The 13,876-nt window shown below is 42.4% G+C and overlaps 2 protein-coding genes across 2 annotated transcripts; both read left to right on the top strand.

The window, feature by feature from the left end:
* Positions 1-5,603, top strand: LOC106675893 (uncharacterized). Its single transcript, XM_076887247.1, has 7 exons — positions 1-502; positions 1,102-1,181; positions 1,306-1,329; positions 1,560-1,813; positions 2,821-2,937; positions 3,012-3,133; positions 3,225-5,603. Exons 1-7 carry the CDS (start codon positions 437-439, stop codon positions 3,297-3,299), a joined length of 738 nt encoding a protein of 245 aa, XP_076743362.1. The 5' UTR covers positions 1-436; the 3' UTR covers positions 3,300-5,603.
* Positions 5,604-8,368: 2,765 nt separating this feature from the next.
* On the top strand, positions 8,369-11,718 carry LOC112430886 (serine/threonine-protein kinase pim-1-like). Its single transcript, XM_076881880.1, has 8 exons — positions 8,369-8,670; positions 8,805-8,957; positions 9,079-9,173; positions 9,311-9,358; positions 9,462-9,680; positions 10,692-10,872; positions 10,957-11,127; positions 11,217-11,718. The coding sequence occupies exons 1-8, from the start codon at positions 8,442-8,444 to the stop codon at positions 11,306-11,308; spliced, it is 1,188 nt and encodes a 395-aa protein (XP_076737995.1). The 5' UTR covers positions 8,369-8,441; the 3' UTR covers positions 11,309-11,718.
* Positions 11,719-13,876: the final 2,158 nt, after the last annotated feature.

Raw genomic sequence — 13,876 nt, 5'->3', positions numbered from 1 at the left:
CAAACCATCACTTTTGTTGTTCCAACAGTCTTGGAGGGATCCATCCAATGAGGGTTAGTGTCAGACCAATAGCGGTGGTTTTGTTTGTTAACTTCACCATTCACATAAAAGTTTGCCTCATCACGGAACAAAATCTTCTGCGTGACCTGAGGGTCCTTTTCCAATTTTTGTTTTGCCCATTCTGCAAATTCTGTGGCCGATCTGGGTCATCCTCGCTGAGATGCTGCAGTAGCTGGAGTTTGTAAGGGTGCCATTTGTGAGTAGCTAATATCCGCCCAAGGGATGTTCCACTAATGCCACTCGCCAGTGACATGCGGCGAGTCGCTGTGGGCTCATGCTGAATGAAGCTAGGACAGCCACTGATGTTTCTTCATTAGTGAGTTTTCTTGCTTCCAGATTTTGACAAATCCAACACTGGTAGAATGTGGACCTTGTCATGATGATCATGGAAGTGGTGGCGTCCATTGCTGCTTTTGTCAGATTCTTGCCGCTTGCCAACAGGGTACGATTTCATAAGCACGTGCAACTGTTTTATGTTTTACAGAAGGCTGCAAGGCTTGTCATGGTGTCTGCTGTTCTTTTCATATTGAGAAACATTTTAAATGAGTCTGAAGGAGACTTTGTGTTTTTTTAACACGAGTTGAGCAAGTTTAAATATTCCATGTACAGACAGTCCCTGCGGCAGGCAATCTGAATTACACATGCCTTTGCAAACACTGGTGAAGAAGGACTGCCTGAAATGCACCAAGTTCTCAACCAAGTAGTAATCTTATGACCTGTTCAGCCTTTTGTCCTGGCCCATCGAGCAGGGGAGATCCCTGCAGTTTGAGGCAGCGCTAAGTTATTCTTTTAGTGTTTCTTGCTCAGTGGTTTTATTGTTCAATCAAAACTTTGCAAAAGTATAGAAATATGTTTGCACTTATTTCCCATTTGCAAGTTTAAAACTCCAAGATTTTTTTTTCTTTGCCTTGTACTATCGTACAGGGCAGTAAAGAAACTCGCCAGGACAAATTCTTCATCGCCCTGTACAATACAAATCGTGCCTGTAGCACACCCATTGAGTACCACTGTGTTGCTCAAATATCCGTTCTGTTCTCTCAGATATGCATTGAGATGGCCGAACCTGGTGGATTAACACAGGTGATGGAGAGCAAAGTCACCAAGGACTATTTATCTGCTTGGTAAGTGTGTCCCACGATCAGAAGTGAGAAAAAGAGGAAATTTATTTTACACTGTGTTTCTTCATTTTCTTTAAAGTGTCTTCATGTCTGTCTGACCTTGTGCTTCTTTCTCTCCTCTTCATAGCAGTAAAGCTGGACGTATTGAGTCGTGAGTATCTTTCTTTTTCAGCTTTAGTGGCAGAGTCAAATATACCATACGCTCCTCAAGGTCGTCTGTAGTAAACAGTTCCCAAAGATGCAAAAAGAGCAGCATGTGATTTAGATATAAGCAACTCTAGATTAGGAATTTGAAATGGAATTTCTTATTTCACATGAACATTTTGTGACAACAAACCTCTTTTCGTGGTAACCTACTGGCATCTTTGCTTTCAAATTCAGTTTGAAGAGCCTGAAACAGCATCTGCAAGACTCTGGTGACAACCTCAAAATGAAAACCAAGAAGACCGCAGAATCGACTGATGCAGTGACCAAAGGTGACTGCCAGGCGGAGAGCCAGAGGACCGAGGAGGAAGCAGGGACCCAGCCCGATGCTGCAGCCGCCCCTGCTGGACAGCAGCCAGAGCCCAAGTGTCCTGATGACGAGACACAGGAGGGAGAGGAGAATGATGGATGGAGCATGGCCGACATTAAAGGTACAAAGAGCTGCTTTAAATCAGCAAAATACACCGCTCTGACAGCCAAAACACAGTAAAGTGAATATAAAAAGACAAGTTGTGATATTTTGTGGCTCTGATCTCATATTTGTGCTCCTCACTGTGCTACAGACATTCAGCCTGGTGGTAGTAATATATTTTATATATGTGGTGTTTAAGAAATGCTCCGTTGGTGCGATGACTATGTCCCACACCATCACCAGCCTGAGATTTTGATACAAGGCAGGATGGATCCAAGATTTCTGACCCTACCATCCTAATGTCACAGCAGAAACTGAGATTCAACAGACCAGGCAGCGTTTTTATTTTACAGCGTTGCTGAGCCTGTGTGAATTGTACCCTCAGTTTTGCGTTCTTAGCTTAGAGAAGTCGAACCCAGTGTGGTCTTCTGCTGCTGTAGCTCATCTGCTTCAGTGTTGGATGTGCTGTGCGTTCAGAGATGCTCTTGTGCATTGTAATAAGTGGTTGTTTGGCTTGCTCTGGCCTTCCGGTCAGCGTGAAGCAGTTATTTCATTCTCCTCTAAACTCAAAAATGCATTTCCTCCAGGGAACTGCCACTCACTGGATATTTTCTGTTTCAGACGGTTTTATGTAAACCCTAGAGATGCTTCTGTGGGAAAATCCCAGCACATCAGCAGTTTTTGAAATGCTAAGCTCAGCAAACATGCCACATTTAAGTGACTTAAATTATTTTTCTTCTTCATTCTGATGCTCAGTTTGAATTTCAGCAGGTCACCTGACCATGTCTACATACCTAAATCACTAAGTTGCTGCCATGTGATTGGCTGATTAGAGAGTCGCATTAATGAGCAGTCAAACAGGTGTACCTAATAAAGTGGCCGATGAACGTTTCAGCTTTTCAAGTAAATCGAAATCATTTGTTCAATTATTATTGAGTTATAATTGAATGTTTAACTATTTTATAAACCCAGTGGCTCCTGTAGCAGATTCGTTGATGATTAACGTGTCGCTCTTTTCATTTTCAGTTGTGGCTAAACGCAGGAGGGAGCTTGTCGGAGCTGAGGCAAAGCGATCTCGCTCTCAGTCTCCGTGTGTTGTAGCAGATTTCAGACTGCCTCAGTTCAACCCTAACAGCCCCATCGGTCAGACACACACACTCTAAATTCAAATGTGTTGTTAATACTTGTCTAATCTTCCTGTTTCTGCTTCTCTGCAGGTCAGGAGTTTGTGGTCCCTAAATCAGGATTTTTCTGTAACATCTGCTCTGTTTTCTGCCTGAATGAGAAGACCGCCAAGGAACTCCACTGCTGCAGCCAGAAACACTACGACAACCTGCAGGTACGCACGCACATACATATACACGATTCAGCACACAAAATCACACTGTTGGCCTAACGATATTTGTTTTCTCACTTTTCCCTTTTTTTAGAAATATTATGAGGAACGTCGACAAAGAGCTACAAAAGCTTTGTCTCAGACGTCTCCAGGCTCCGTTTCTGACTGATGGACCTGATCTACTGTATTTTTAACACATAACTGTGCAGAGTGTATATAGGATTAGGAGTAGCAACCGATTGAACAAAACCAATGCTTTTTGGCTTTTTCCATGTGTGAGTTTGCTCTTTGCGACGGAGCGACGGACAACTGGCAATGAGATGGCCAGTATCATGGCAATAAAAGCATTCTCGGACAGTCATGGGGACCTGATCAGGGCGCGTTTGACGCTTAGGAGAAACCCTCAAACTCCTCGCAGGTTTCGACAACGGGGCACATTCACGGCGCACAGCTGAAAACGCAACGCGATGGGTCAACACAAACTCATCTGCGAGAACAGCAGCTTTAGACAACGAATCCACCTTTTGCTCATTGATATATACAACAACATTCTCTGGAAGACACGTTTTGAATTCCTCCAGCAGGACCAATTCTCTTAGCTGAGCAAAGTCCTTCACTTTACTTGCAGCTAACCACTTATCAAACAAGAGAGTCTTCTCCCTGGCAAACTCTACATGTGTTTGGTTGGCAGATTTTTCACACGACCGAAACCTCTGGCGATATGCCTCTGGAACTAGCTCATAAGCCCTTAAAATAGTGGATTTCACAATTTCATAATCCAGGCTGTCATCAATAGACAAGCTCGCACACACTTCCTGTGCTTTCCCCACCAATTTACACTGCAGCAACTCCACACATCCTTGGGCCATTTCAAAGTGGTTGCGGTGCGTTCAAAGGCATTAAAGTAAGAGTCAACCTCACTTTCTCTGAAAGGTGGCACTAAAGCAATTTGCCTGCTTGCATCAAATTGGTCAGAGGAGAGTGAATCAGAAGATTTACTCACAACTTTACTCACTGGGGTAGAGGTAACATTGCGCTGCCGGGAAGGATCCAGCTCCATAGCCCTTATGCGGAGATGCATAAGCTCAACTTCTTTGGACTTAGTCGCAAGCTCCACCTCTTTCAGGCGAAGGGCGAGCCCAAGATCCTCCGTAACCAATCCTGTTGATTGTCCGGCTGGGCTAACGTTTGGGATCTGAATGGCAGCAGGAGCCTCCGCCCCTGGCGACACCCGTCCACTGGGAGCTTTTGGGATGGTTGCAGCAGCTTCTGCTCCCGCATCCACCACCAAACCTCCAGTCGCCTCAACCGGCCGAGGTTTCGACTCCGCAAATACCCCCTTATCCACCAGCTGAGCTGTCAGGCACTGCTTAATTTCTGCCTTTTTAGCATGTAAAGGCACACTAACATTAAACAAATCTGCCACCAACAACAAATCCGCCTTTGTGCATCGATCCAACTTATCCACGGTGGGTTGTAGTGCAAAATCATCCACATCAAAAGTCATTGTGACTAGATCACCCCCAACACTACAAGAAAACTGCCAACCAAAAACTGCAGACAACCCACAAAATACAATGAGCAAAAAGAATGGCAAAAGAAAAAAAAAAAAAAGGACGAGCCCCCACTTTATGTTACGCCCCAGTCTAGGGGTACAGGAACGCAACACAAGTTTGAAAGAATTGCCCCGCCCTGGTCCCCAAAACCATACACAGAGGGAAACCAATTTCTTAGTGAATCGTGATTTATTTTTCTGCACTGCAAAAATGAAGCTCCGGGGTGAACAAAGGCCAAAATAACAAACAAAACAAGCTAAGTCAGGAGGAGGTGTTATCTACAACCCTATGTGAAATCAAATATCAAACAAAAGACAAGCGCTACACCTAACTCCCTAACTGAAATAAACAGGAGAAAACAGTGCAAGGAAAAACAATAAGGCAGCTCACCCCTTCTGTTGCAGTGCTATTTACAAGGCTATTTACAATGAAAACTAATGTACACACTATATACAAAACTCCAAAAAAGTCGCACAAAGTCACAGGCACAAAAGTCTCAGGTTTTGGAGGCCAGGGTCAGGTCTGCTGCTGCTGTCAGTGGCTGCCCCGGGACAACTGCTGGTGAGGGATTTGAATGAAGATCACATGGCCAGGGGACCAATCAGCAGCCGTCAGCTCATCCACTCCGGGACCTGCAAAGACTTAAAGGCACAGACAACAACAGCCACCAAAACAGATTATGGACAGGGCCATAACATGTTTGCGGTTTTGTGATTTGTTTCTTATTTCCTGTTTTACTTTGAAAGTTCATGTCTTATGTCAGTGTGTTCAGTTTTACCTCTCCCCTGTCTCGTTAGCCTGATTTCTCCCAGCTGTGTCTCCCTCCCTCCCGCCCATTCCCTAATTACTCCCCTATGTATTTAAGCCCTGTGTTTTCCTGGGCTCCCTGTCGCGTCGTTCCTTCAACCTGCTGTGTGTTTGTAATGTCCAGTCCTCCAGCACCTCGCTTTAGAGTCTTGTTTTCCTTTTGTAAGTTTTATTTTGTCAATCATTCTTCCAGCAATAAAGCTGCGTTTTCAGTTTCTTCCCGTCTCCAAGAGTCCTGCATTTTTGCGTCCACCGCTTCTGCTCGCCTGCCACACAGCCAACCATGACAATAGCAGAATCTAGTATAACATGGAAACACCTACCTGAAACACAGACTTTATGTATTTTAAGTACTTGAGTAAATGTTCCCACTACTATCTGCACTCACTTCTGAAGATATTTAGACTAGTGAGAGAACTCTGAGCTCCTCCGCTTCATGTGAGATTCACTTTCCACTGTTTCCTTTCTTTCTTTCTTTTTTTTAAATCCCTTTCCATTGCATTAATGTCTTGAAATACCAGGAAACCAAGCATCTGCCTCTGGAGACTTTTGACTCAAAAGGCAATAAAAACCAAAACAAATGTAAAAAAATGAATACAGGAAAAATTCCATTTTCACAAATGTCAAAACATTTTTTAATTAAAATTAATCTTTTTTTCCTATTAAAAAGTTGTAAAAATGAGTGCAAGGCCATGATGCCATAGCAGAGGATGTGCTTCCTGAGGGAGCTGAAGAAATTCAACCTGCCAACACGGGCGATGATGCAATTCTACACTGCAATCATCGAGTCCATCCTCAACTCCATCACCGTGTGGTACGCTGGAGCCACTATCAGGGACAGTGGCGGTCCTAGCCTGTTTGGCGCCACAGGCGAACACTCTCTCTGCCCAATGGTGTGCTTGGTTATCCTTTCATGAGTTGTTTACAAGTTTCTCTTTGTTCACAGCCATTGATATGTCAAAGAGGTTAACATGTTAGGAGCGGATCGAAATTGTGTTGATATCTGGTGAACGCAGTAACCGGGTCATTGCAGCAGATTTCAATGCAAGACACCCTACGAGACCACCCATCTCCCATGCTACAGTCAGCAAACTGCTTGCTAAGTTTCGTGAAACTGGTTCTACGGTGGCTGGGAAGTGCAAATCGCAACAAATTAAAAAACCGCAACAAATTAAAAAACCGCAACAAATTAAAAAAAAACCACAACAAATTACAAAAAGCCCACAACAAATTAAAAATCCTTGATGGAAAGGGATTGTCTAAAATACCGGAAGTGACACAACGATTAGCCTAATAGGGCTTTGGAGCGTGATGTCACGGGGTGTGGGGGTTTTGTATTTTGTTGTGGGGGTTTTGTATTTTGTTGTGGGCTTTGTGTAATTTGTTGTGGGGGTTTTGTATTTTGTTGTGGGCATTTTGTATTTTGTTGTGGGGGTTTTGTATTTTGTTGTGGGCTTTGTGTAATTTGTTGTGGGCTTTTTGTATTTTGTTGTGGGCTTTGTGTAATTTGTTGTGGGCTTTTTGTATTTTGTTGTGGGCTTTTTGTATTTTGTTGTAGGCTTTTTGTATTTTGTTGGGGGCTTTTTGTATTTTGTTGGGGGCTTTTTGTAATTTGTTGTGGGCTTTTTGTATTTTGTTGTGGGGGTTTTGTAATTTGTTGTGGGGGTTTTGTATTTTGTTGTGGGCTTCTTGTAATTTGTTGTGGGCTTCTTGTAATTTGTTGTGGGGGTTTTGTATTTTGTTGTGGGCTTTGTGTAATTTGTTGTGGGCGTTTTGTATTTTGTTGTGGGGGTTTTGTATTTTGTTGTGGGCTTTGTGTAATTTGTTGTGGGCTTTTTGTATTTTGTTGTGGGCTTTGTGTAATTTGTTGTGGGCTTTTTGTATTTTGTTGTGGGCTTTTTGTATTTTGTTGTGGGCTTTGTGTAATTTGTTGTGGGCTTTTTGTATTTTGTTGGGGGCTTTTTGTATTTTGTTGGGGGCTTTTTGTAATTTGTTGTGGGCTTTTTGTAATTTGTTGTGGGCTTTTTGTATTTTGTTGTGGGGGTTTTGTATTTTGTTGTGGGGGTTTTGTAATTTGTTGTGGGGGTTTTGTATTTTGTTGTGGGCTTCTTGTAATTTGTTGTGGGGGTTTTGTATTTTGTTGTGGGCTTTTTGTAATTTGTTGTGGGGGTTTTGTATTTTGTTGTGGGCTTTTTGTAATTTGTTGTGGGGGTTTTGTATTTTGTTGTGGGCTTTTTGTATTTTGTTGTGGGGGTTTTGTATTTTGTTGTGGGCTTCTTGTAATTTGTTGTGGGGGTTTTGTATTTTGTTGTGGGGGTTTTGTATTTTGTTGTGGGCTTTTTGTAATTTGTTGTGGGCTTTTTGTAATTTGTTGTGGGGGTTTTGTATTTTGTTGTGGGCTTTTTGTAATTTGTTGTGGGGGTTTTGTATTTTGTTGTGGGCTTTTTGTAATTTGTTGTGGGCTTTTTGTAATTTGTTGTGGGCTTTTTGTATTTTGTTGTGGGCTTCTTGTAATTTGTTGTGGGGGTTTTGTATTTTGTTGTGGGCTTTTTGTATTTTGTTGTGGGCTTTTTGTAATTTGTTGTGGGCTTTTTGTAATTTGTTGTGGGGGTTTTGTATTTTGTTGTGGGCTTTTTGTATTTTGTTGTGGGCTTTTTGTATTTTGTTGTGGGGGTTTTGTATTTTGTTGTGGGGGTTTTGTATTTTGTTGTGGGCTTTTTGTATTTTGTTGTGGGGGTTTTGTATTTTGTTGTGGGCTTTTTGTAATTTGTTGTGGGGGTTTTGTATTTTGTTGTGGGGGTTTTGTATTTTGTTGTGGGCTTTTTGTAATATTGTAAGCAATACTAAATTAAAATTCAATGACATCAAAATCCTTCTAGTCCTGATGTCGAGCGCTCTTTTTCACTAATGTGTTGTTGTTGTTGTTGTTTATAGATTGTAAGAGCAGGATGGCTAAAAGAAAGGCCAGTCCTGAAAAAACGACCCCCATAAAAAGAAGGAGGGTCACTGAGCAGGCTGGTCCTTCCACCAGCTCAGATGCTCATGTGGTCAGGGGAGTCAAGCGAAAGGTCCAACAAGATGAAGCGGGGACAACCAATACAGCAAAAAAGCGTAAACTTCTTGACCATGTGAGCGGTGACAAGGGGCAGGCATCTTCCTGGTTGGACACTGGTAAAGGTAGGCTAATTAGTTGAGTGAGGGGTAGATTAAGTGTACATCTGGTTGCTAGTTTGAAGGTATTAGTGTTTGGGAGATATTTGTGTCTATTATCTAATAAGCTGACGTGCTTTTGGTGTTTTCCACATCTGCAGACTGCAGCATAGAGATTTCAGAGAGCTGCAGTAAAAACAAAAAGGCTGGCAAAAGGAAAGCTGCGGGAGACACCAGGGACCCACCTAAGAAAAAGAACGTGGACCAGGACAAAACCAAAACTGTTGCCAAAAAGTCAGTGGCTGAACAGAAACGTAAGTAGCAAGCAGCTTAGCTTTTATATTCAGGTGAAGAGCAAAATGAACATTTAGGGTACAGCAGAGAGTAATTTGTGTGACAGCTGTAGTAAAACCCAATTTGTGTTTGTCTGTTTAGGAGACTTCCAAGCGAGATACGTGGAGGAGCACCGGCTTGGAGAAGGAGGATGCGGAGCAGTGTTTGCTGGCTACCGCATAAAGGATCATTTACCAGTAAGTGTTCAGATGGTGGTAGTGAGACAGGCAGTAATGCAGATAAGGGATAATATCGTAAGCTGAGACGTGTGCTGTTTTACACCTTTAATTATGTCATACTGAGGAAATGCTCATCAATGCCCTGTGTCTTTTAGGTGGCCATCAAACACATCCCAAAGGGGAAAGTGTACTGCAAAGTGAAGGTAAATGTGCAAGACTTGCATTGTTTTTACATTAGTGGATTGCATGCAGCGTTCACCTGTGGAACGTCTGTGCTTCATCATCCACTTTGTTAAAATATTTCAGGATGACAACGGGAAGAATCTGTCGGTGGAAGTTGCCATCATGCTGAAGCTTGCAGCTGAAGCAGATGGATCAGTGGAAACATCAGCCCCAGTGTCTCTGTTGGAGTGGTTTGACTTTGGCAGAGAGCTGATCCTGGTGATGGAGAGACCTGTCCCCGCTGTGGACCTGGATAAATACATAGAAGAAAATGGAGGATTTTTGCCAGAGGACAAGGCCAAGGCAAGTTGACTTGCCTTAGAAGAGTCTTAGACTGTACATCATTCAATCAAAGCACAGAGTATTAGAGAAACATTAACCCATTGATTGATTATTGTCTTTTTCATCGTTTCCAGGTAGGGCTGGGCTATATCATACCGTTCACGGTAATACCGGTGTAATTTTGGGCAACGATAGGAAAATGAAATATGGCGATAGAATATGGGTAAAACGCGCATGTGCAGTGCCTTTGTTTACATATGCACATGGCGGTGACGCAGAAAGAGAAGAGCAAAAGTGGATCGTTGAATGAAACGGATGAACCAGAACTGGTTTGTAAAAATGCTGCAGCTTCAGTGGTGTGGAACTGGTTTCGCTTTCGTCCGTCAGATACACAACAAAGCACAATTTTTGGTAGAGCATGCTAGCAGGCCGTCGTTATTACCGTGTTGTATGGAAAATACGGCACACTTAAAATCAATCCTTTGAATTTTCTGAAAGTCGACAGCGCCCCTTATAATCCCGTGTGCCTTATGTATGAACTCTGGTTGTGTTTACTGACCTCGAAACTATTTTATGTACACGGCGACTTTGCTAAGCTACAAAGCCCCACCGCTCGATGGATTGTCGGAGCATTACGGCTATCGTAGGCAGGCGCCTCGCGGAGTGATACGTACTGCACCTCAACATGATATTACCGTATTGTGTGTGTATAACCTCTTTTTAAGTTTTGTGGATATTATACATGGTTATGCTGAGGATATGTCGGCCAGTTTCCACTGGAAATGCCTTTTGGTTAAACTGTCAGCGAGGAATTTGCACTGTTACATTTTTATATAACTTTAATGGACATAAAAAAACAGCTGCTTGTTTAAGTGAAAATACATTGATGGGGTTTTTTGCACTAATAAAGTTGTGGAGTTGTAAAGTATTTTGTCTAGTGTCAGTTATATCGTCAGTTATATCGTTATCGCAACTTTTCAAATGTATATCGTGATGAATATTTTTGGTCATATCGCCCTGCTCTATTTCCAGGTCATTCTGAAGCAGCTGGTTGATGCTGCGAAGCACCTGGAGGATAAACACATCTTTCACCGGGACATCAAGAGTGAGAACATTCTAATTGAGACCGGCTCAGATGTACCGCGTGTTCGTATCATCGACTTTGGACTCAGCTGCTTTTTTAAGGAGCGGTCGCAGTACCGCCTCTTCTATGGTAACATATTCTGCTCTTGCTCTTCACAGATGTCAGTTTTCGCCTTTTGTTTTAGAAGAAATTGCAATTGTGTCTGTTTATTAGGTACAGAAATTTACTCCCCTCCCGAGTGGTACGGGCGCAGTTGCTACAGGTGTGGACCCACCACGGTATGGCAAATGGGAGTGGTTCTGTACGAAGCGCTTCATGCGGGGGACTTTAACACCACGAGCTTCCTCAAAAAGCGCCTGAAATTCAAAAGACATCTGTCCAAAAGTAAGAAAACGTCACACTTCAAGACTGACTGATGGCTTGGACCACTGGAACTATCATCTTCATGTTTTTTCTCTTTCCTTTCTTTCCAGACTGCCGGGATTTCTTGGACGCGTGTTTAACCAAAGTCCCGGAGACGCGGCCGACGCTGGAGGACCTACAGCATCACACTTGGCTGAGATAAGCCTATCACACACACACACAAACACACACAATTCAGACGTTATCATTTATGTGTGATGTATGAATTACCTTTCTTTTTTTCAGGAAATAATTTTTTTAATTGGCCCACTTTAAATTTCAGTGTTTTGGAATTCCTGTAACCCCCCCAGCCATCCCAGGAAAGGGGATCTCTCTTTGAATGGGCTTTCCCGAGGTTTCTTCCCGTCAATCTGGCCCCCCCAGGGGAGTTTTTCCTCGTCTTCATAGAGAGCTTGGGCTGGCTCAGGAGCTCCATCAAAACTGTCTTTATTTAATTACTCAAATGTAATCATATACTTTAAAGTAATCAAATAAAAAACAGTAAAAATCTAAGACTTGAAGTAAACTTCCATTAAAATAAAACTTGTTTAGTTCATCTTTGCTGAGGATACTGTGTTATTACTATTTCAAGGATTATGTCAGATACTGGTACCCATCCCTACCCATCACTAGGGAACAGAACAAACCAGACATCAATTACAACAAAAATGACACTGACCCAGCCAGCATGACTCGTCTGCCTTCAGAAATGTTTAGCAATATTACAAATTGGGTGATATGCCTTAAAGTAGCTTGTCATGTGTTCAGCATTGTCACAGGCTACATTTTAATTAAAACCACAATCTAGTAATGTTCTGTCTTTAACCTTCCTAATTTGTTTTTTGTCCTAACCTAACACTAAACTGCCAGTGAAAACAAAAGTTACATAAATAAAGAAAATTACGGTCTCACACAGGAGTCAAACCCTAGTTTCTAAATGATGTCAGTAATAGGAAATTCTATCTTTAAAAAAAACCAAATTGTTACACCACTTTGTTAGCCTCGCTGGCGTCAAGAATCATTAGTATGATGCTAAAGCTTTAGTAGAAGTTGCACATCAGTTGGTGTCCCCGCCCCTTATCCCCCTTAAAATCCTAACTTGAAGATGCAGAATTTGCTTCCTATTAATATGTCATTCATGAAGGTAATACCCAAGCAAATAGCAATTTTATTATGATCTGTGCTGCAGTTGCCTGTTAAAAAAAAGAAGATAATCTTCTCACAAACTGGTGTTTGATTTTGAAACAGGAAAAAAGTGGGGAAACAACTGAAAAGACTAACATTTGAATAAAACCTGAAAGCAAGTAAATACTTTCTATGCTGCCTTAGGGTAAACTTTGGTAATATTGATAAAGAACAACACTGGCTGATGATGAAATACAGTCAGCTGGCATGGTGACACTGCCAGTATTAACCTGCAGGGCTGGACTGGGACAGAAAATCGAGCATTTTGACTAGAGACCGGCCCCCCAGGTATTAAAGCCATAAAGCCTTTGAATGGAAACAGATGCTGTTGTGACAGTGATGTACAGTCTTGTTGGTATATGTATGATTTCTATACATTTTACGTCAGATAAAAACTTTGGTTGTAAGATTCAGATAATTATTTAATAACAGCGAGACATTTTAAATGAGAATAAGAAAGTACAGTATATCTTTGTGCCCCCCTCTCCCTGTTAATGCCCTACCTGCCCCCCTGGCAACACTTTGCTAGACCTGCCCCTGCACAGTTACCAGCTGTCAGCTACATAAAAAAAGGATCCTGGTGTTATTTGTCTCTCAGAAACAGTTCATAACTTCAACTCATTCGTGTCACCTAAAAGGTAAACCTGTTTCTCCATCACCTGTTCAGCTCTGATGATTCAGTAAGGACGTCTCCTGGTTTCATCTTCATGTTTCCCTCTCACCACATATCCAAACCGACATCATGACCAGCAGCTTTACAGCTGTGGCTCCAGCAAACATCAGCTGATACTAGAAATTAATATTAAATAAATTCTAACAACAGCTGATCAAGCTTAAACGTGCTGCTGTTGTTTAGCACGACATCCGCTGGCAAAGTGGGCGATAAACAAACAAGAGAGAAAAGCTGATCAGCTGATCACTGATCAGTTTCATGATTGAAGTAGCAACAGGAGAGAGAGGGGAGAGGATGAGAGAAGAAGAGGCAGCTGTGCAGCGTAAACACAGAATAACTCCAGCTTTGTGTCTTTTTTCATTATAGCGAAAGCCCGGGACAAACAGCTCAATACGAAACGTGTAATATTTTCTCTGAATGAGGGACCATTCCATTTTTTTAAGGAGCCGTTGGAAACTCTACTAACTAACCTTATGAATAAAATAAAGTTCACTATCAGTAACATCATAGCACCCACCCAGCTGTACTGTATAAAAACTCCGTCCTGCTAGCTAGCACGCAGTACGCGTTATTGTAACTGACTGTAAAAAGTCAGCACAACGAAAATAAACTCCACCTAAACTTGGTTTATATCTGACCCAGATAGACTGCAGCTCATAACTTCTTACCTGAAGTTCAGTTCACCTGACACTCGGACTGGTGGCTGCCTCGGGGCTCTCCTCCTGCCTCCCCTTCCCTCATCCACCTGCTGGCCTCTGTGGAAGCCCCGCCATAGCCACCACCAAACAACGGAGTTATTTTTACACATCGACCTGCATCTGGCCAATCCACCACCTCTCATTGTTCATGCCATTACAAAATAAATAAAAAATA

This window comes from Maylandia zebra, linkage group LG1, assembly GCF_041146795.1.
Source record: "Maylandia zebra isolate NMK-2024a linkage group LG1, Mzebra_GT3a, whole genome shotgun sequence".
Lineage (NCBI taxonomy): Eukaryota > Metazoa > Chordata > Actinopteri > Cichliformes > Cichlidae > Maylandia > Maylandia zebra.
This window is presented reverse-complemented; position numbering and strand designations above follow the sequence as displayed.

What these genes read in the sequence shown, in the direction of transcription:
- LOC112430886 (XM_076881880.1), top strand. Translation starts at nt 8,442, where the DNA reads ATGGCTAAAAGAAAGGCCAGTCCTGAAAAAACGACCCCCATAAAAAGA. An exon ending in CTGGTTGGACACTGGTAAAG is followed by an intron (nt 8,671 to 8,804) that starts GTAGGCTAATTA and finishes CCACATCTGCAG; the next exon opens with ACTGCAGCATAGAGATTTCA. An exon ending in GCATAAAGGATCATTTACCA is followed by an intron (nt 9,174 to 9,310) that starts GTAAGTGTTCAG and finishes TGTGTCTTTTAG; the next exon opens with GTGGCCATCAAACACATCCC.
- LOC106675893 (XM_076887247.1), top strand. Translation starts at nt 437, where the DNA reads ATGATGATCATGGAAGTGGTGGCGTCCATTGCTGCTTTTGTCAGATTC. An exon ending in TCTTGCCGCTTGCCAACAGG is followed by an intron (nt 503 to 1,101) that starts GTACGATTTCAT and finishes CTGTTCTCTCAG; the next exon opens with ATATGCATTGAGATGGCCGA. An exon ending in CAACCCTAACAGCCCCATCG is followed by an intron (nt 2,938 to 3,011) that starts GTCAGACACACA and finishes GCTTCTCTGCAG; the next exon opens with GTCAGGAGTTTGTGGTCCCT.